This window comes from Aspergillus uvarum, assembly GCF_003184745.1.
Source record: "Aspergillus uvarum CBS 121591 unplaced genomic scaffold BO82scaffold_52, whole genome shotgun sequence".
Classification (NCBI taxonomy): Eukaryota; Fungi; Ascomycota; class Eurotiomycetes; order Eurotiales; family Aspergillaceae; genus Aspergillus; species Aspergillus uvarum.
Window position 1 is genome coordinate 24,565 of NW_020291349.1, and position 19,737 is coordinate 44,301.

Genomic DNA, 19,737 nt, shown 5'->3' on the forward strand with positions numbered 1-19,737 from the left:
AATTCAACCACAGACGCTTCAGCATGCCCGACAGCGATAGTCAATTTTCGACTTAGTGTCAGGAACATTTATTGTCTGCTCGGATCGCTCAAACTTTAACGTCAACAACCCCAGTGGTAGGTTCTGCAATTTGCGGGATGAGTACGCAATCTCCTTCAGGGACAGACAATCATGCACGCGCTGCACGATCTCCACATCCGCGGCCTTTAAAGTCATGTACAAAAGGAAGGTTAGTGATAACTCATGTTCTATTGGTACTTGATTCCAACATGGAGGGCCCTCAGATAATCAATAATGAAATGTGCCCCTAAGCAAACACACGACCGTAATAAAACGTGATCAGGTACTGCTTTCATCTTTTTCGGTGAGGACATACAGAGCCCTTGATACCAGCTTCTGAGATATTCCAGCATGAGTTAGGATTGGAGAGTGTGAGTTTCAATACCAATGACCATTATGTATATCTATTCCTCCCAACGATAAAACATTCTATACAATACAAAATCGACATGGAGAGTCTCCGGTGTAAAACAACCCCGAGCAACACAATACCACCCAACCAAAACAACCACCCAACTCCAGTCAGCCCCCAAGGGAAAAGCAACCCTCTATAAAACGCAACCACAATTCCAGATCAGTCCTTAACAAACCCCTCCCACCTCGGCAACCCCTCCACCTCCAACCCAAACAAATCCAACACCCGCCCAACAATATGCTCCACCACATCCGCCAACCCGGCGGGCCGCGTGTAGAACGCCGGCACCGGGGGGAACACGATGGCCCCATGCCGCGTCACGCCCAGCATATTCTCGAGGTGCACGCTGCTCAGCGGACACTCGCGGGTGACCAGCACGAGGCGGTGGCGCTCCTTGAGCATGACGTCGGCGGCGCGGGCGATCAGGTCCTCGCCGTACCCGACGTTGATGGCGGCCAGGGTCTTCATGCTGCAGGGGACGACGATCATACCGTCGACGCGGAAGGAGCCGCTGGCGATGGGCGCGGCCAGGTCGTGGTTGCTGTACGCAAAGTCGGCGAGCGCGCGCACGTTGGCCACCGTGTAGTCCGTCTCGTACTTCAGGGTGTTCTCGGCCCATTTGCTGAGGATCAGGTGGGTTTCGACGTTGAGGGCCCGCAGGGCCAGGAGGGCGTGGATGCCCAGAATGGTGCCGGTCGCGCCGGTGAGGGCGATGATGATGCGTTTGCGGCGGGCTGTTAACGTGGTTGTTCGTGGGGTGGTGGGAGTGGATGTGGATGTGGACATTTTGAGTTGTCGTGAGGGTTGAGGGGGTGGATTGGGAGAGGCGAGGATTTGATTGAGGGAGTTGGATTATCAGGAATGTCTGCAGTGACTTGGCGGTGTGCAGGGTTTATGTAGGCCTTAGCACCGCAGTATTAAGAGGTGATCGTCTCCTGAATGTGATGCAATCCCCGTTTCCATTACTCAAGCCGCGCGGTGGTCTCGGGAGTCGGCAGCAGATTGCGGGGTGAAAGCGGGGCATGGCTAGACTCGATTTGGTACTTTTGCAGCAACTGGCGCTATATCAAAGATATTAATCTCTCTTGGCGCGTATAGCTTGACTTCAGAGCACGATGTGAAGGTTCAGATTGGCCGACTTAGGGCTGATGAGTCAGCGGCATGTGGGGCTCGGGCCATTCGGCCTTACCACGCTATCCCCGGCTGGGAGATATGTTCCGTCCGCGGCCATGGCCTGGGGTACCGACCTCAGGCACCGAATGCCGACTCAACCCTATAAAAGGGGACGCAATCTGTCATACCCAACTCTCTCACAGACTGATCTGTATTCTCCAACATGGCCGAAACCACCCCCCAAGAATCCAGCCTGTCTGCCTGCGCCAGCTTCCGGCGCTTCATTCAAGACCTGCAAGCCGAGAACGACCTGGTCGCCATTGACGAGGAAGTCGACCCGGACCTGGAGCTGGCAGCCATCACACGCAAGGTCTACGAGACCGAGGACAAAGCGCCGCTGTTCAACCACCTCAAGGGTCGCCACCCGAGCGGTCTCTTCCGCGTGCTGGGCGCCCCCGTCGGCGCCAGCAAGCAGCCGGGCAAGCGGTTCATCCGCATCGCCAAATCGCTGGGGCTGCCATCCACCGCAAGCGGACAGGAAATCGTCCACAAGTTCCGGGCCGCTAAGCACCTGCCCCAGATCCCGCCGACGGAGGTCCCCACGGGGCCCGTCAAGGAGTTCAAGCTGTTGGGCGATGAGATCGACCTTACCGCTCTGCCCGTCCCCAAGCTGCACGCCGACGACGGCGGCAAATTCCTGCAGACGTTCGGCATGTACATCGTGCAGAGCCCCGACGGGTCGTGGGTGAACTGGTCGATCACGCGCAGCATGCTGCACGGGAAGCGCACGCTGGTGGGGCCCATGATCCCCCGGCAGGACATCGGGGTGATCCGGCAGATGTGGGCCGACTTGGGGCAGGACTGCCCCTTTGCGCTGTGCTTCGGGGTGCCCCCCGCGGCGATCATGGTGAGCGGGATGCCGCTGCCGAAGGGGGTGAACGAGAGCGAGTACATCGGGGCGTTGATCGGGCGCCCCGTCGAGGTGACCAAGGCCGAAACGAACGACATCCTCGTCCCGGCGAACGCGGAGATCGTCTTCGAAGGGTCCATTTCGCGCACCGAGACCGCGCCCGAGGGCCCCATGGCCGAGTACCCGGGGCTGATCTTCCCAGGGGAGCAGAAGGAATGTCCGCTGCACAAGATCGACGCCATCACCTACCGCCGGGACCCCATCCTGCCCATCTGCGTAACGGGCCGCGCGCCCGAGGAGAGCGAGACGGTCTGGGGGCTGACGCAGGCGGCGGAGGTGCTGACCATCTGCGAGCAGGCGGGGCTGCCAATCACCATGGTCTGGAACCCGTTCGAGTCGCACTGCCTCTGGTTCGTGCTGCAGGTCGACCGCGCGCAGCTGCGCGCGCGCCACACCACCATGGAGGCGTTCTGTCGCGAGGTCGGCCACACCGTCTTCGCCTCCAAGCCCGGCTACTACATCCCCATTGTCTACCTCGTCGGCGACGACATCGACCCCACCAACCTGCGCGATGTCATCTGGGCCAACGCCACCCGCTGCCAGCCCCGCGAGAACGAGTACTTCTTCGACCAGTACCCCAACATCGGGCTGATCCCGTACGTGTCGCACGGCGCCAAGAGCGGGGCCAACCATTTGAAGGTCGTGCGGTGCTGCATGTTCGCCAGCGAGTTCTCCGAGGTGCCGACGTATAAGGAGGCCTCCTATCGGGGGAATTATCCCCAGGAGATTCAGGACAAGGTGGATGCCAAGTGGGCTACGTATGGGTTTTAGGGGGATGGTGGATTGGAGTCTGTCTTGCCCTGGCCTCAGGCACGAATCCAACAAGAACATATATACAGATTCTGTACTTTAGCTGAACATCACGCATACATGCTATTTACATGCATTACGCAATCAGAGCAGCACGTATAACAGCTTTCTAGAGAGTATACTAATATCAACTTGTGCGATTCTCGCTTATGCAGAAGCGAGAAAGAGAAAAAGTAAAGAGAGAACAAAACGCAAAGAAGGGAAAGAGAACAAAGACCCTGGATGAATGTGCGAATGCACGGGTCGTGGACTGGTACAGTCGGAATTTTGGCCGGATCCGCGAAGCCAGGTTTCGGCCTATTGATCGTCGCATTTCAAAGAACTTGGGCATGAGGGGCAATCCTATCTAGCACTGATCTTTTGTGTTCGGTCAGCTACGAGTCCATAGCAGATTCTTGTGTGGAGATATTTCAGACGTGGAGTTGTTAAGATGTCCCCAGACCTATAGCCTGGGCATTATCAAAACATTACTCCCAGGTTTTCAGCCACAGTACTGGCCTCTCAGGGGATAGCGATGGCAGGGAGATGTTGAAAGCTCTTCCATAAAACGGCAAGAAGGGAAAAGGAAGAACCCCAAGCAGTCTCTCCACACAGTGCCTAGTATCTATAAAAGAGAAAAGCACAGTCCAGTCACCAACCACCCCCACTCCAATCCAAATACGCATCCAGATCCCCCAGCCCACCCAACTCGCCTCCCTCACCGACACCGACCCCCAACTCTCCAACAAACCTATCCATCCTCCTTTTACCTCTCACCTCCACAAACGCAGCAGTAACATCGTACAAGACCCGAAAAACCCGTCCATACTTCCGACACCGCGCGTACCGAGGCACGCGCACCAGCCGACCCACTCCATCGACGATCCGCCTTAAGATATCCAGATCCGACTCCTCAGAACCAGGCGAGTGCACGAGCCCACCGAGCAGGATCAAAAAGGGCATGACCGGCGCAACGAGTAAATTCTCGGTGAGCCAGACATCGAAGCCAGGAGAGGACGGCCACGCCGCGGGGGCGGCGTCGGCGTCGGCGGCAAGCATGGTGGTGATGCAGGCGTCTGTCTCAGCGAGGGAGAGTCTTGCTGCGGCGAGGGATTCAGGACTAGGTTTTATGCCCTTATCACCGGAAGAAGGCGCTGAAGAAGGAGGTTCTGTTTCAGGGGGGATAGCTCGATAGATCGACGCCAGGACCGAGTACTCAGTCGCCCGGTTGGCGTGGATGATGAAATCACTCAGGCCGGGGGCAAGGGCATCGCTGGTCCATTGTTCGGGGTGTTTCTGCTCACAGCGGACAGGATGAAGAATCAGTGGCTGAACCTCTTCTACCCCGACCAAGGAGGTGTATAAAAGTTTAAGGAGAAGGACGACAACGTACATACAAATCCCCCCGCGCGGCAATGACTCCCTCCCACTCACGCGCCACAGCGCGGATCCGAGACTCCCGCACAGCCGCCGTCTGCGCCAGCTTCTTCGGACTACAGATCTCGTCGTACGCCCGTCCGTACAGACCGGCCACCTCGATCCAGTCCGGCAGCCGGTTGTGGAGAAGGGAGGCCATCCGGCGGTCGAGACGGAGTTTTGGTAGCGTGATGTCGGCGTCGTGGATCGTGGACGGCCGGCCCAGACGCAGGGCGAGGGCTTTCTCGAGGACGTAGACCGCCCAGAAGAGGCGCATCTTCCGCTGGATCTTATCTTCATCCTCTTCGGCTTCTTCTAGTCCAGCGGGGCCCATGGTAGCATGAGGGCTGTGTAGCCCGAGGGCCTGGCTGATAAGTGAAGCCTTGGAGATGAAGGACCATGCGGTAAAGGGTTTGCCGTGCTGGAGACAGTGGATTGTCTGTTTACCCAGGAATGAGGATACTTAGCATTTCTTTTATCCAAAAACCGTGACTGATTGTAAAGGGGAAAACGTACAGCCATGTACATAGCACACACAGCGTCCAAGCTTGTAGCTACATGGAAGGACAGACTACCCAGAAGGGTTTCCAGACTCTGTCGGCAAATGAGGGCTTCGGCCTCGTAATCCTGCTTGAGCAGGAGGTCACCTCTCTTGAGGTTTGCGCATTCGGCGAACAGCCAGGCAAGCACGTAGTGCACAATGATCAGCTCCATATCGGTGATCGGGCCCGGCGAGCACGCTCGGATCACGTAGTGGGTGAAGTCGCCCAGGGATCCGAACTCGAAGGGCCAATAGAGCTGACTGGATGAACATTCTATGCTAACGCGTTTAGTCTTGGAACAATTGCAGTTGCGGCTAGAGGGGAGGGGGATAAAGTACACGCACCGTGAGCGAGTCTCAAGCAGGCCATGATCCGGTCCAGGGAGGGGATCGGCAAGTCTTTCAAGTCTGGGGTCAAGTTTCGGGGAAGCAGCTCCGCAAACGGCTGCGAACATTCTAATATCTGGTTCTGTTGTGTCTGAGCAGTTATCGTGTCCCACAGGCTGTTCAGTGCGGTAGTCAACTCGGGGACATCGCTATAGGGAAGGTGGGTGTCCATCACCGCCGCTTGGAGGCATTTCGCAGTGAAGATCACATGGGCGAAAAGGGTCGATTCGATTCCTTCCACGTGTGTAGAAGCAGACGAAGATGGCTGGCTGGGTTGGTGGAATGAAGGCTGCAATGGCAGACGCAGTCCGGCTGAAGTCGCATGGCTGGAGTGCTCATGGCTCAGTCGGCCAACTACCTCTGCGAGGTGATCAAGCTTATTCGCGATGTACTCCAGTCTCCTCTCGCTGTTGGCTGTTAGTGCTCAACCTCAATTGAAACAGCTAATAACGTACTAAACGCTGGAAATAAGAACGCGTTGTCGCTTCTCTTTAAACTTATGCCCCCGGTTGTAGGTACAGTCCGACCCTGTTCGGATGCACTGCACACAGGGGTTCACGCGATCGCACTTGGTCTGTCAACAAGCAATCAATGTTTAAGTCTGGAAGGTGTTGATATTCGAAATCTCGCACCTTCCGCTGACGACAACGATCACACTAGGAAAGCGTTAGCATTCAGCATGCAGTACTTGGTACAGAGACCTGAAAGCCATACAGCCACCTTCTCCACCTCAGGGGAACCCTCATCAAGATCTTCCTGCCTTGCCCTCTTGCTACTACCAGTAATACCGAACATGAGGACTCAAGTACAAGTTCCACCAGTCATTGCTCAACCGAAAAGACAAACGGTCAATGGGTGTCAACGAGTGAAGTCGAGCCAGCCCGAGACGGAGAGAGAGTTTTCACGGACCTCGGAACGCCAAGACTGCGCTGTCCGGGCCTCAACCCTATCCAGAAGCATGTATAGAGAGTATAAAAAACACCTCCTCGATCCACCTCAAACATACACATACCCTTCATCTAGATCCCTACGCATCTCATCCTCACCTCTCCACCCCCCCACCAAACCCCCAAATCTCCAAACCACCAAAGACCACCACCAGAATGCACCACCACGGCATCGTCTACGACGTCGGGCTCAACTTCACCAACACCTCCCCCGAAAAAACCCTGTCCATCCCCACCTTCAACCCCACCCAAACCACCCAGGACATGCACACCATCGCCCAAACCCTGCACGCCACCGCCGTGCGCCTCGAAGGCGAACCCCTCGACCGCCTCGCCACCACCGCCCGCCTCGCCCACGCCGCAGGCCTAACCGTCTACTTCAACCCGTGGAAGATGCACGCCGACATCGCCGAGACCTGCCAGTATCTGGCCCGCGCCGCGGAAGTGGCCGAGCGGCTGCGCGTGCACGACGGGCTGACCGACCTGGTCTTCGTGGCCGGGTGCGAGTACAGTATCTTCAGTCGCGGGGTGTTTCCGGGGCAGACGTTCGAGGAGCGGGTGGCGTGGTTTGCGGCGCAGCTGAGTGCTACCACTGTTAGTCCTGGGGGTGAGACCGGTCATGGCGCTGGTGCTGGTGCTGGTGCTGGTGCTGGTGCTGGTGCTGCAATCCCACCCTCCGTGCTCGCCACATCCCCCCTGCTGAACGCGGCGCTCCGCGCCTTCGTGACAGAAATCCGCACCCACTTCCACGGACCCGTCACGTACGCCGCGGGCACCTGGGAGGCCGTGGACTGGGACCTGTTTGATATCGTCGGGGTCGATTACTACCGTCGGGGCGAGTCGGCGCGGGAATACCTCGCGGGGCTTGAGCGGCACCGGGTCATGGACCCTAGCCACAACAACAAGCATCATAAACCCCTGGTGGTGATGGAGGTCGGATGCTGTGCGTACGAAGGAGCGGCCGTCCGCGGCGATGGCGGCTTCGCCTTACTCACAGGTCGGAATCCTGATGGCAGTGGGGTGTTTGAAGGGGATATCGTCCCGACGCGGAGCGAGCGCGAGCAGGCCGATTACCTGGAGACGCAGTTGGGGCTGCTGGCGAGGCCCGAGGCGCAGGTGGATGCCGTCTTCGTGTATGTCTTTGCGTTTCCCTGTATGCCCGCCGGGGTCGGGGCGAGGGATTTCGACATGATGTGTTTCTCGTTGGTGAAGTACTTCCCGGAGGAGAAGAAAGGTGATCAGAAAGCGAACGAGACTGGAAAGCCTCGATGGGTGCCAAAGGAGGCCTTTTACCGTGTTGCTGAATGCTTCCGGGCGATGCGGGAGAAGTCGCAGCTTGTAGGGTAATGATTTGATGTACAATTACAACATACAATCAAGAAGAATGACCCTTACAGGAGCTCATGCAAGTAAGATCACCAACAGATAGAATTAGGAATTATAACAGGATCATAATACAGCGAGATAAGTCGTCGGGATCATAAATCACAGCCCCAGCCAGGTCCACCGGCGGGCTTGTACTTTCTCTCTCGGCCATTCCTCCAAACACGCCTCCACCACGATTCCACAACAAAAGTTATCGACCTGTGTATGGTGTACGGGCAGCTCCCTCGCACTACCATTTCGTCGGGCCAAAGGTCCCGTTGGTCAAAACCGTCTGGATCGCCGTACCCATCGTGTCCATGGTACCACTGGCAATGCGGGTGCCCCACCAATCGGGGAAGCTCGCGCCGGTGAGGTCGATCGTCAGGAAGATCAGGATGGTGCACAGGTCTAATCCAACATCCAACCCGGCGGACAAGATGTAATTGTAGTGCATCCACCAGCCGCGGAACTTGTCGCGAATATACTTGTTGAAGATCATACCCACGATACCCCAGGTGAGGTAGTTGAGCGGGGTGGCCGGGGGGATAAGACCAGCGCCACCGAAGATCAGGGGAGCACTGAGGTACCGGATCTTGGACTTGGGCCACATGCGAGCGGCGAGGTAGACCATCACGGGAAGCAAGGCACCCGCCAGCCAGAACCATTGCAAGTTGACATACATCTGACCCGGGGAGAACATCCGCTGGGGACCAATGAGACCCCAGATGACCGAAGCGTTAAAGAACACACGGCCGTTGGGGCAGGTGTAGTGGTTGGGCTGATCCAAACTACAAACGTCCTTGATGGTCGCGAGACCCCAGTTCATAACGGCGATCTGGACGATAGAGGACCACAAGGCGGCGACCATCTGTCCGGCAAAGGAGACACGGGGAGGGATCTTCATGTAGTGGCCTGGTCAAACAGTCAGTCAGGGTGCGTCATCTCGCGATCGACGAACAACATTGCACATACCTAGTTTCATGTCTTGGTTGAAATACAATCCCTGGTACATGCTCATGTACCCGTAGGTCTTGAACAGCATCATGGCCATGGGCTTGCCCGGCTGGATATACCCGACAATGAACTCGGTCAAGACGTTCAAGCCGAGGGCAACGTTGGTGGACGCCTGGATGATACCGATGGGCACGTACCAAACCACGGCGATGATCAAGGCCACGAAGAAAGCCCACCAGCTTAAATGGGTGGGATATCCCAGCACTAGACCAAGGCCGATGGCCATCATAGCCACCACCACGCCCCCGTACCACCAGAGCGGAACCGGCTTGAAGCGAGCCATCAGGCGGCCGTGGACATCCTCCTCCTCCTTACCGAAGTTGCGGAAGCGCACCCAGAGCTCACTGCCATGGAAGAGACCGGTGTTGACAAGCAGAGCAATAATCGTAGCAAACGAGAGACCATAGCACAGGGCGAAGGTTGTGGACAGGAACAGCGGGGAGTATTCCTCGTAGGCCTTCAGGTCCAGGGTGAACTCCGGCGTCATGATGCGAGAGACGTTGTACGTAGTGGCCGTGTTGTCGTAACTGCTGGAATCGCTGATAGGCAGAAATTGGGCGAACCATGTTCCACTGTAGTGGATACCAGCGGTCACGATCCAGAAGAAGATCACCATGCCGATGAGCGTGTTGGCGATCGCATGCCACGGAGCGATCAGGGGACTGAAGTTGAACCCCGAAACTTGCGTCCAGTCAAACGTCATGGGGATCAGCGACAGCCCAGTTGCGCCGCCAAAGACCTGGTTCACGACCGGGTTCTGGGGCTTGATCCAGGTAACCCAGGCGAAGTAACTCAGGAACGGCGCAATGAGACCCGGGAAGAAGTACCAGCAGAAGGACCCGATCATCACGTAGAGGAAGAAGCGGTACTTGCCAATCGTCCATCCATTGACCTTGGATGGGTCCGGCTTGCGGGTGTCGTGAAGAGCTGTGAACAGGGCGCAGTTGATGAGGTTGGAGGGCCAGATCATGGCCGCGGGAGCAACCAAGAACCGATGGAAGAAACCCGCCATACCAAACCCGAGCATCTGGGTCGAGATACACATGAGGATCTCGAACCCCCATCCGAAGGACTGCTTATAGAAGGCGCGCTGAGCCAACAAGACGTCCGTCGCATAGGCGGCACCACCACCGAAAGTCGCGTTGGCCATGATGACAATGAGGGCATGCTCTTTCTTGCTAAAAGGGCCCGGATTGAGGTTGAATTGACGTCCAAACAGACTCAGTTGCTTGTTTGGCATGAACTTGGCCCAGGCAACACCCACTGGGTAGGCGACCACCTGGGCGACATATGACGGAATGACAATGTAGGGGTTGCGCATGGAGAACAGCATGTTCAGGGCCGAACCGATGGTGGCGAAGATCATACCGATGGTCCAGGCGCGGATGGTGTTGGTGTGACCACCTTCGTCATAGTTGGGCACAGCAGCGCGCACTTCGGGGTAGGGCGAGTCGTCCAGCAGCTCATGGGCCATGCCCTCGCGCGCCCCCTTGTCGGTTGTGTGGAGGGCTTCATCGATCTCGTCGGCGACCTCATCGGGCAGATTGGGGTCCCACTGATGCTGTAGCTTCAGGTTTTTGAGGTGAACGGCAGTCTCCCCGGGGGCTGTCTCGTCAGCCACCGAAGTGGAGTAGGCCACTTCCTTCTCCTGCATCGTTGTGGTTTCAAAGCCACACAGCAAGGGTGAAGGGTGAAAAGAGAAGTCAACGACTGAGAGACGAGACACTCAGTAAGAACAAGTAGACAGTAGATGTTGATCTGGGGAGAGAATCAAGAAAGAAGAGCGACGAACAGGCGGAGGAAGGCAGGTACATATACCGCCCATACGACCTTCCAATCCTGGTTAGCCACCATGCGATATGCAGTGAAGGCCGACGGTAGCCCGGTGAATTTATCGATGGCGAAAATCGAAAATTAGATTAAATCGCTGATAGGAACGGCCAGTGAATGTGGTCGAGGCTATCTTGCGGCTATCAGCCAGCCTTAGTGGTACCCCAGTTCGTTTGCCATGTGCTAGTGTTACCTGGTAGGCTGGTACGGCGTGTTCACTAGGTTACCACTAACACACTGGCCAGGCATCTTCCAATCATGGAGATTACTGGCTTGGGTAGCGAAAACCGGGGGAGACTAAAGTAGTCTTAGACTTGAGCGTGGTCAGGCCATGCGTAAGGCGTGTGCCACCTGCACGGCCCTTCCCATCCCGCCCTTCCATATCAGCTTCGCTTGCAGCGTCCGCGTCACTGCGCCCTTCAAACCAGAAAAAAGACCGGTGAACAGTAGTAGTGACAGTGACTCACTGGTCGAACCAGAAAAGGGTAGTTTTTACGTGGTCACGGGATGGTTTCAGTGGAAATACAACTGCCAAGAGTGGGGAGTTGAGGTTGCTAGCGACTGAAGTTGACTAGGGGGAAGGAAGTAGGGAGGCTATCATGGCTGGCATCTGGAGCGGGAATAGGGCCAGGCCGCCAAATGCATTGACCCGGGGGCCGAGGTTCTAGCGGATATCACTCTAAACTCAGCCCGAATGCAATCACCAGATAAACCGTATTATCAATTGGGTTCCGATCTGTGGGTGGGAGGGAGGAAGGTTAGCGGAATCGGAGAGGCGTACTAATTGGATAAACAATGTACACATGAGTAGTAGGTTCGCCTTCGGTGGCAAGATCAAGAAGAAAAGAAGAAGGGGGGGGGTAGCAGAGCTACTCCCCGCGTGCATGAATGGTCGAGATGGTCTCGATGCCAAGTGGTATGTATGTAACGCTGCAGCGGTCGCTGATAAGTGAAGTTTTTCCCCGGGGTCAGCCAGACATTGTGGACCGGCGCACTATCCCCCTTTTTGACTCAGGCTTGTTCACGATAAGCTAGCGAGGCGCCCTGGACTCATTCTTGGTTGGTGCGCACCAATCCGGAGTAGGCCGGTCAAGCCACCCCATCCTAGACTACCTTCAGCTTGGCTAATTATTGGCTTTCGCTCCCAGAAGTCTTAATGCAGCCAGTTGGCCTAGGCAGGGATTGTTCCATCCTTTCAGGTCGGTCTTCCGTGCAGAGTTCCGATGGTCGGGACAACCGCCACACGCCGCTGACACCACCACACTTCTCGATGAGGATGGGGCAACAAGCTCTGCGGTTTCAATTTAAAGACCTGGGGGCTTTGGAGAAGAGTCTAAGAATCCCACACTGGGTCTCTGGTGAGAAGACTTCATGCAGTGGTCGAAGAAGGTCTCACAACAAGCGATAAGAAATGTGAAGGCGGTCAGCTCCGGGAAGATTGTGGTAAGATTGATTTTAGCCGGTTCCGGAAGGTATTTTTGGAGGTATTGGGTAATATTTATGACGAGCGATATGCGACGCGTGATACGTTTGATAAAGGTGTCGGGGCACCGGAGTAAATCCTCGCTTCCTCCGTAGATACTCCGTACCTAACTTACTGGATATCTTCCCCCGCCCCATGCGCCGCCGCATTTGATCTTGGCGCATCCTTGCTGGTTCCTGTCAGTAAGGGATGGATACACTCATGAACACTGAACTAGCTGACCTAATCGCACACTAACCTTACGCAATGCTGCTGTATGGTCGTGAACACACTCAGGTACCTTCACTGTGCATAGCTTGTTGATTATCTGTCGGACTCTGACTTAAGAGCTTCGGATGTCGGGAAATATCAGTCTTAATTGGGACGGACGTAAGTGTTGGAAAGTGCGGACGGCTTCCCAGGCATAGAGGATTTCGCCCCCTTTGCCTAGCCGGTTATGCTGTGGCTACTTCGTATCTCATGCATCATGTCTGACACACCATCCTGCCATCCGACTTCCCATTCCGGGAATCTCCGTTGCCTCCTGGGCACGGACACCGCTTCTTCGGTGTATATTCGCCAGCTACCTCTACCCCCCTTGGACTAGCTCGTGTTGTACTTCTGATTGAAAGTCGATGTCCGATGCTTGGATTTACCGGCTCAAGTCGCTGGGAACGCAGGTTGTTACGGATGGCAGGGATGCCGTTCGGTAATCATCGCCTACGCACGGAGGATGATAACAACAACCTAGGCTTGGGCCAATTGACTGAGCTCGCGATAACGGCTTCGGGCTCATCTACGCGTGGGTGGCCACTTCGGCCATAATGAAGGTGCATGCCGCTCGATACTAGCGTGCTCAGGTCGGAAGCAATGAGCTGCTGATCTGGTCGGCCAGAATAATGTCCCTATGCTGTGGTATCGGTGGCGCAAGCTCGCTTGCAGGACTTTCATCTCTCCCGTCTTCGATCGGGCCCGCTTGGCATCTGTGGCGGCCTGCCTCTGAGACGCGTAGGCACGTGTGTATGGTAAAGATGCTAAATACTCTGAGCGATCTGGTCTAGGCTATCGTCCCTGCGGCAGGCCAGGCCGACCCATATGGCTCGGTCGGTTGCAGGAGGCCGTCGTTGCTTAGTGCCCATTCGAAGTCTGCAAGGAACTGTTCGTCGAACAACACGGGATCATGTCGGTCCACAAGACCACAAAGGGCGTTGGACGGTCCGCTTATCTGGTTACTAGTAGAGTCGGCTGTTATCTCCGAGTCAGTGGACAGATTGCCAATAGAATTGCGGGGGAGCAACGCACCTCCTTCAGCCACAGTTGCTTGAGCTGCGCTAGAAGGATAGAACTGTGGCTCAAATTCATCGCGCCACCACCAGATCGTATCGATAACAGGGCTGAGGACGAGGCGGCTGCGGATTCGGAGAGCGATGAATCCAGTCCCGTCGGCTTTTCGGAAAACCTTGGAGCTGTTCCAGAGCTGGTTCATGACTATTGCGATTTTGGACGCCGTGTCATGAACATCCACCGACATGCGCTTAGCCATGTTAATTGCACTGAAGAGGGCCTTTCTTCCTCTCGCAATGTCAAGATCAGGGTCGTTGGAGCATTTGAGGATTCGCAGGAGCGCCGATGTCGGAAGGAGAAGTCCATAGGTCATTTGCATTGGAGCACTAGCAAGGTTGGCCATGCTTTGCCCAATTTCCAGGATACAGTCGATCGTCCTACAAGCCGTTGTCGCAAGTCGTGTGAGACAGTCAGATGTATATATGGTCTGATTCTTGAAAAGGTGAAACATTTGGACGCACAGGCGACACATAGTTGTGTGAAATCGATCGTTCGCTGTGTGGCGTCAGTCTTGAGCCAGCATATTGAGGTCTGAACATGTTACCTGAGTTTGCAAGGGCCTCGAGCTCGGTTGCCTGACGCTCGAACGTGCGCAAGAGGATATCAAACGACTTTTCCTGCTCAGCTAACATGGTCCGAACCCCAAACTCCAATACGGCTGCGCTGCATCGGGCGATCAGCTCTAGGCACCTGAGCTCTAGTGCCAAAGATGGGGCAATCTTCTGGGATAAGACTTGTTGCTGGCCCAGGTCTTGCTGCAAGTCCACCGTTGACCGAGGGCATTGTCCCTTTGTTACGCACGCGCTACCGACCATCAGAATCCTGCCTCCGGATTTAAGGAGTAGCTTACCGCTGATATACAGCGACACAGCGTGCCCATAACTCAGATCGTCTAGCCATGTCCGCTTCCGATGGTGCAGGTATCTTTCTCTTCGCAAACTCATGACTCGACAAAGGGATGTGCAATCCATTCTGCATTGCAATGTGCAGGAGCATCCCGCTCAGCGGAAACATCACATCTGCTTTGTTGATTTCCTTCGGGAAGGGCCAAGTTAGGACCAGCAACAACCCTTGAATGGTGTGCCAGGCGGGAGCCGTCGATGTGACCGAGAGCAAGGCCATCTCGGTGATATTGGGTGAGACAGCCATGAGCAGCGTGGGGTTCTCGGTGTATGATCTCGACGCAACGCCGATTATGGCCCAGAAAAGGAAATTCGACTGGGCGTGGTAGGCGTTCGGGTTGGTTTGAGGGTCTAAGATTGGTAAAAAGCACGCATAGTCCCGAAAGAACCTATCCTGAGATCAGCTTCAAATCTACCATTCTATAGTGATCTGACCACGTACAGTCGGAACAGTTCGTCGATCTCAGACCCTGTGAGTCTGACATTCTTCAAGGTGCGCGGCTCTGTAGGGTCAGACACCTCGACTGGCACCACTTCCATTTGGGGATAAGATAAAGTCGGGCTCATTTGGGGTGTGAGCTGGGAGTGGTAGGGGTTGGTGGTGTGTGGTTGAGGAGGAAGATTCAGGTGCCCTGCGGTCGGTGTGGAGTGTACTCTCATCTCCGCCGCTGCTGTCAGCATGGCGATGGGAGACTGCTGCAGCGATTCGGAATGAGAGCATCTCAATTTCCGGCGCAACTCATCGGTTTCGTGTTCAAGTTCAGAGAGGCGTCTATACAAGTTATAAGAGCTTGGTCGTTCCGTTCCAACCACTGAGCAACGTACTGGCGCTTGTGTTCTCTGCGAAATGGGTCCGAGATGACGCAACGGGTTTTCATCCTTATGCAGCGGGAGCATGGGAGATCCGGGTTCATGTAAGCGTCACATTTCGCCTGTTGCAAAATACGAGATGAGCAGGATCACGGAGGAACGATGGAGCGATCATACTTTCTGTTGGCGACACTCGGTGCAAGCTTTTTTGGCCCGTCTGAGTGCGGGCCTGGGATTGCTGTTAGATGAACCAATCAAAAGACTAGCTCAGCCATACTCACGTGTTTGATGGTGTCTCCATGACTGACGAGACAGTCTGTGTCAGGCTGCGAAGATTTCGACGCGACGTGGGATGATGGTGGTGGTGTTGTGAACGTTGAGGATGTCGGCGGGCAAGGCTAGCCGGCGGAGCTTCCGGAGATAATGCCATGTCTAATCTCCGGGTCAGTGCGGCCCCCCGAGGTGTCAACTTTACACTATGACACTGAGTAGGTATGATGAGTGTTTCTAGCTGCGCAGTCAAGTGTATTACATGCCGCCTTGTACAAAGCAGAAGGTAATGCGCGTGCTTTTGCTATTATATACTCGGATCGACACGTCGACTTCCGATCGCGAGACTAGACCAGAACGAAGAGCATGATCACTAGTCACGGGTAAGCTTAATGTAGAGTCTCTGAAGGGGTATGTTAAACTATGACTCGACCAATATTTTATAATTCATAGACCATCGGGAGGAAGCAAATCATCTAGCATGGCAGCCAGATGCTGTCCGGAACCGGAGATGTGGAAATGGGATAGAAACTGTTTTGGTTGGTTAGATCAGCCCGGTACCGGCTGTGATGCGTGCCTCAGGCCAGAGTATCCCTAACTCATAGTATGTGCCATCGATTCAATCTTGCGACACCATGTCATGAGACACCCGATGTATCAGCTTCGAGAGTATGCTGATTCCTAGGGTTGTAGATTGAGTGTGCTGAAGCTGAGGTAGCCTGCTCCTGCCTGAAACAACACCTCCAATTCCTCCGACTCGCTATCGAATTCGATAGTGGATTCTTCGTCTTGTTGCAAGCAACTTCGCTTCGCGCTGGAGAAACCACAACTATGATCAGTTCAAGGAGTCTCTGAGCTGAAGAATCCCAGCAGATCTCGAGCAAGCATGCAGAAATAGAATCAAAGAAACGAAACTCTCCATATAAGCTCCCTTTATGCTCATTGTAAGACTTGAGCAGCCCGTTCATCCCACCTCCACAACCGAAACCCTTAAGCGGACATCTTCAGCTCCAGCAAGTCCCCATAAACCCCATTTCATGACCTGAACATAAGTATGACCCCCAACGCTTCATCTCAGGAGTTATCGTCTGAGAAGGAAAACCTACAATCACCACTTCCTCCAACTTCCCGTTTCACACCACAACCGACCATGCACTCTCTCGGCAAGTGTTTCTACAACCATCCTCAACGTTCCTCATAACTGGCTTTATGACCACCTCATCCTCATAAGCATCGCAACAAAACCCTCCCCCTGAACCTCCCCACCTACCTCACAATGCACCTCGCCCTCTGGATTACCATCCCCGCAGTCCTCTACAAAGCGCGCTGCCTCACCAACCGCCGCTACGCCAGCTGGTTCCGCCACCGCGTCCACCTTGACGTGTACTACTCGCTCGCCGTCCTGGTCTACGGCCTTCTCCTCCTGTACTACCTCATCCACCTAGGCGGGGCCGTCCTAGCGCTGAGCCAGAGCCCCGCCCCCGACACTTAGCATTGGCTCATCAGATGAACCTGGCTAGCGAGTCCCCACCACATAACTCGGGAGTCGGGACAGTCTAGGGCTGAAAGCAACGGCGGCGGAGCGAAAGCAGCCCCAGGGGTATGTGGCTCGCTGGACCCATCCGCTGCAAGCACAGCACAGCACCAGCGGTTTCCTCCATGAAGTAAAGTAAATGCTCTGGCTCATAGTCCCATATCAGATGGAAACAACTCAGCCCTTACGAACAGCTGAATACGCTGCGGGCGTAACCTAGCTTCCAAATGCGCTGCGCAATATGAGAGAAGCGGGCAAGCAATGAGCGATGGGCGCAACCTACCAAACTCGCTTGTCTGATGCATCAGCCCGTGGCATACCAGTATGCAGTGCATAGCATGTTCAGTACAATTGCATAGTCCCCAAAGTGGTAGAGCCTGAGCGGCTGCGGTGCATTGTTGCAGTTATCACATTCGGCAACTGGTCAATCACCGCAGCTCAACCAAGACCGAGACATTCAGGCTGATATCCATGCCAGGGACCCACCGTAGATCCTTCCCCCTCAGAACCCAATCATCAATGATCGGAGACCTGCCGACACACGATTGCCAAAAAGTAATCAGACACCAAGATAAACCACCTCCCAATTCCAAATACTTGGGCGCGAGAATGACAGCGGGCGAAGGGGGGGGGGGAATGGTTAGCGTGAAACCTTGACTCTTATCGCGGGGGCACAACAGCGACACACTCGCGACCCATTGGCTGTGGGGGGAGCTTCCCATGAAGCGTGACAAATCAGTGCATCAGCGCAGTGAGACCCCAATTCGTATCATTCGTATTTGGAATATTGATTCTCCATACCTAGTAGTAGTGACTGGTCAATCCGGCTGAAAAGTTGCCAAGTGACGCAAGTGAACCCCCTCCAAAGTCTCGCAACCCCGCCATGTCGTCAATGAGTTGATGATCTGCCGAGAAACACCCAAACACGAGAGCTGCTTGCTCCCTATAAGTACTCGACGACCTCGCTAGTCGTCTCAAAGGTCCTCATTGAGAACCTTGCTCGCCTACCAATTACTGAATCCCTCCACATCCTCCCAAAATGCCTTTGACCGGTCACTGTCTGTGCAACGCCGTCACCTACACCATCGAGGTGGAGGAGCCCGCCCTGGTCGGGTACGACCACTGCGACGATTGCCAGCGGCAAAGCGGCTCCACCTACTGTACGTCTCTGCTGCTCCAAAATCGAGGGCATGCTAATTTCGACTCGTGACAGCGCTGGTCGCCGTGGTGCCCAAGGACAAGCTCACGATCAACGGGCCGACCAAGAGCTGGGCGGGGCTGGGGTCGTCGGGTAAAGCCGTGCACCGCATCTTCTGCTCGGAGTGCGGCTCGCCCATCGCCCATGACCCGGATGCCGCCCCGGAGATCATCGCCATCAAGGCGGGCACGCTGGACACGGAGATCAAGAAGAAGCTCAAGCCGGTATGTCACGTTCACCTATCAGTCTCGACACAGAATCCGGAAGGTAGTTAGGAGGAATGGTCTGACGTAAGCAGGACACCGAGATCTGGACGGTCAGCAAGCTGCCTTTCTGCCAGGAGCACTTGGCCAAGCCGTTCAAGCACATGCCGGAGTAGTGGATCGATGCGTGATGTCTGCGGATGGGAAAAGTGAACGGAGATGTTACCAGAATGTTGGCCGATGGCCATGTAGCTATGCCCGGCACAGAAATGATAATTACTATGTGCTGTAATATGGAATATGGGTGCATTCTTCCACAGCTCAAGCATGCTGACATTTCGACCGATAATAAATAAGCAACACGGTCGCATTCTTGCCCAGCCCTAATCAAGCATACTGACATGGCGTCGCGAGAATTACCCCAAACGCCAGAGCAGTGTCCGTGCACTCAAAACACCAGGTGTCCCATCCATCCCGCACCACCACCAAGCTCATGCGGTAGCTCTATATGCCCAGTGACTCAACTCCTCACCACCACCACCAACAACTCTACCCTCCAGCCTCCCGAAACCAATCACCAACCAAGCCCTAATCATCCAGAATTCCCCAGATGTTTCTCAAGGAAGGTCACACCATCATGCGACCGCAAGCCACCCGGCGTCAGCACGGCTGACCAATCCGTCTGATTTATCAGCCATCAGCCAAGCCGATTTAATCTAATCTGATCAGCTATATAACCCTAACAACACCATGACCAACCTGAGCGGATGAACCCTTCACCTCCATCCTCACCTCCTAATCATCAACAGCACCCCCCAAAAAAGCAAAATGGTCCAATACCTCCTCACCGGCGTAACCGGCGGCCTGGGCGCCCACGTGCTCGAGTACTTCCTCGCGCACGTCGACCCGTCAACCTACGCCGTCGCCTCTTCCAACCCAGCCAAAGCCTCCAAATTCACAGCCAAGGGCCTCGCCTTCCGGGCGGTCAACTACGACGACCCGAGCACGCTGGCCACGGCCTTTGAGGAGGTGGAGAATTTGTTCTTCGTCAGCTCCAACACCTTCGACAACGAGCGGCGCCGGAGACAGCATCAAGATGTGGTGGATGCCGCCAAGCGGGCGGGGGTGAAGCATGTACGCACGCGTCCCTTGCCCCCCCCCCCCCCC

General features: G+C 55.4%; 8 protein-coding genes across 8 annotated transcripts in view; 4 read left to right on the forward strand and 4 right to left on the reverse strand.

Annotated features, from left to right (window-relative positions):
- Positions 1-634: 634 nt before the first annotated feature.
- Positions 635-1,207, reverse strand: BO82DRAFT_244785 (UbiX family flavin prenyltransferase; the record flags this gene model as incomplete). Its single annotated transcript, XM_025630819.1, has 1 exon — positions 635-1,207. A coding segment is annotated over one exon (573 nt), but the record flags the coding sequence as incomplete, so codon positions are not given.
- A 604-nt stretch (positions 1,208-1,811) lies between these two features.
- On the forward strand, positions 1,812-3,443 carry BO82DRAFT_394323 (UbiD family decarboxylase; the record flags this gene model as incomplete). The annotated part of the gene is made up of 1 exon (XM_025638731.1): positions 1,812-3,443. One exon carries the CDS (start codon positions 1,812-1,814, stop codon positions 3,327-3,329), a length of 1,518 nt encoding a protein of 505 aa, XP_025488987.1. The 3' UTR covers positions 3,330-3,443.
- Positions 3,444-3,998: 555 nt separating this feature from the next.
- Positions 3,999-6,859, reverse strand: BO82DRAFT_341694 (fungal specific transcription factor domain-containing protein; the record flags this gene model as incomplete). Its single annotated transcript, XM_025633558.1, has 7 exons — positions 6,406-6,859; positions 6,251-6,347; positions 6,147-6,219; positions 5,650-6,098; positions 5,280-5,578; positions 4,741-5,202; positions 3,999-4,643 (listed from the first exon to the last, which is right to left on the reverse strand). The coding sequence occupies exons 1-7, from the start codon at positions 6,484-6,486 to the stop codon at positions 3,999-4,001; spliced, it is 2,106 nt and encodes a 701-aa protein (XP_025488988.1). The 5' UTR covers positions 6,487-6,859.
- On the forward strand, positions 6,795-7,985 carry BO82DRAFT_290277 (uncharacterized protein; the record flags this gene model as incomplete). Its single annotated transcript, XM_025631681.1, has 1 exon — positions 6,795-7,985. One exon carries the CDS (start codon positions 6,795-6,797, stop codon positions 7,983-7,985), a length of 1,191 nt encoding a protein of 396 aa, XP_025488989.1.
- A 134-nt stretch (positions 7,986-8,119) lies between these two features.
- On the reverse strand, positions 8,120-10,924 carry optB (small oligopeptide transporter, OPT family). The gene is made up of 2 exons (XM_025630155.1): positions 8,976-10,924; positions 8,120-8,915 (listed from the first exon to the last, which is right to left on the reverse strand). The coding sequence occupies exons 1-2, from the start codon at positions 10,669-10,671 to the stop codon at positions 8,254-8,256; spliced, it is 2,358 nt and encodes a 785-aa protein (XP_025488990.1). The 5' UTR covers positions 10,672-10,924; the 3' UTR covers positions 8,120-8,253.
- Positions 10,925-13,366: 2,442 nt separating this feature from the next.
- On the reverse strand, positions 13,367-15,795 carry BO82DRAFT_376881 (C6 zinc finger domain protein; the record flags this gene model as incomplete). The annotated part of the gene is made up of 7 exons (XM_025637550.1): positions 13,367-14,148; positions 14,198-14,457; positions 14,504-14,944; positions 14,998-15,327; positions 15,381-15,487; positions 15,543-15,627; positions 15,674-15,795. 7 exons carry the CDS (start codon positions 15,793-15,795, stop codon positions 13,367-13,369), a joined length of 2,127 nt encoding a protein of 708 aa, XP_025488991.1.
- Positions 15,796-17,853: 2,058 nt separating this feature from the next.
- BO82DRAFT_356973 (GFA family protein) lies at positions 17,854-18,893 on the forward strand. Its single transcript, XM_025635883.1, has 3 exons — positions 17,854-18,329; positions 18,383-18,591; positions 18,666-18,893. Exons 1-3 carry the CDS (start codon positions 18,209-18,211, stop codon positions 18,744-18,746), a joined length of 411 nt encoding a protein of 136 aa, XP_025488992.1. The 5' UTR covers positions 17,854-18,208; the 3' UTR covers positions 18,747-18,893.
- Positions 18,894-19,398: 505 nt separating this feature from the next.
- The window catches only part of BO82DRAFT_376883 (putative NmrA-like family protein), a gene marked incomplete at both ends in the record, with an annotated part of 1,215 nt that continues 876 nt past the window's right edge, over positions 19,399-19,737 (forward strand). Inside the window, one exon of the mRNA XM_025637551.1 lies at positions 19,399-19,714. Within this exon, the coding sequence (XP_025488993.1) occupies positions 19,399-19,714 (316 nt within the window). The remainder of the gene's footprint in view (positions 19,715-19,737) is intronic.

Bases quoted from the DNA above. Each gene is read 5' to 3' on its own strand.
- optB (XM_025630155.1), bottom strand. From the start codon at position 10,671: ATGCAGGAGAAGGAAGTGGCCTACTCCACTTCGGTGGCTGACGAGACA. The intron at 8,916-8,975 runs GTATGTGCAATG...CTGTTTGACCAG, and splicing joins CAACCAAGACATGAAACTAG to GCCACTACATGAAGATCCCT.
- BO82DRAFT_356973 (XM_025635883.1), top strand. From the start codon at position 18,209: ATGCCTTTGACCGGTCACTGTCTGTGCAACGCCGTCACCTACACCATC. The intron at 18,330-18,382 runs GTACGTCTCTGC...GACTCGTGACAG, and splicing joins GCAAAGCGGCTCCACCTACT to CGCTGGTCGCCGTGGTGCCC. The intron at 18,592-18,665 runs GTATGTCACGTT...TGACGTAAGCAG, and splicing joins TCAAGAAGAAGCTCAAGCCG to GACACCGAGATCTGGACGGT.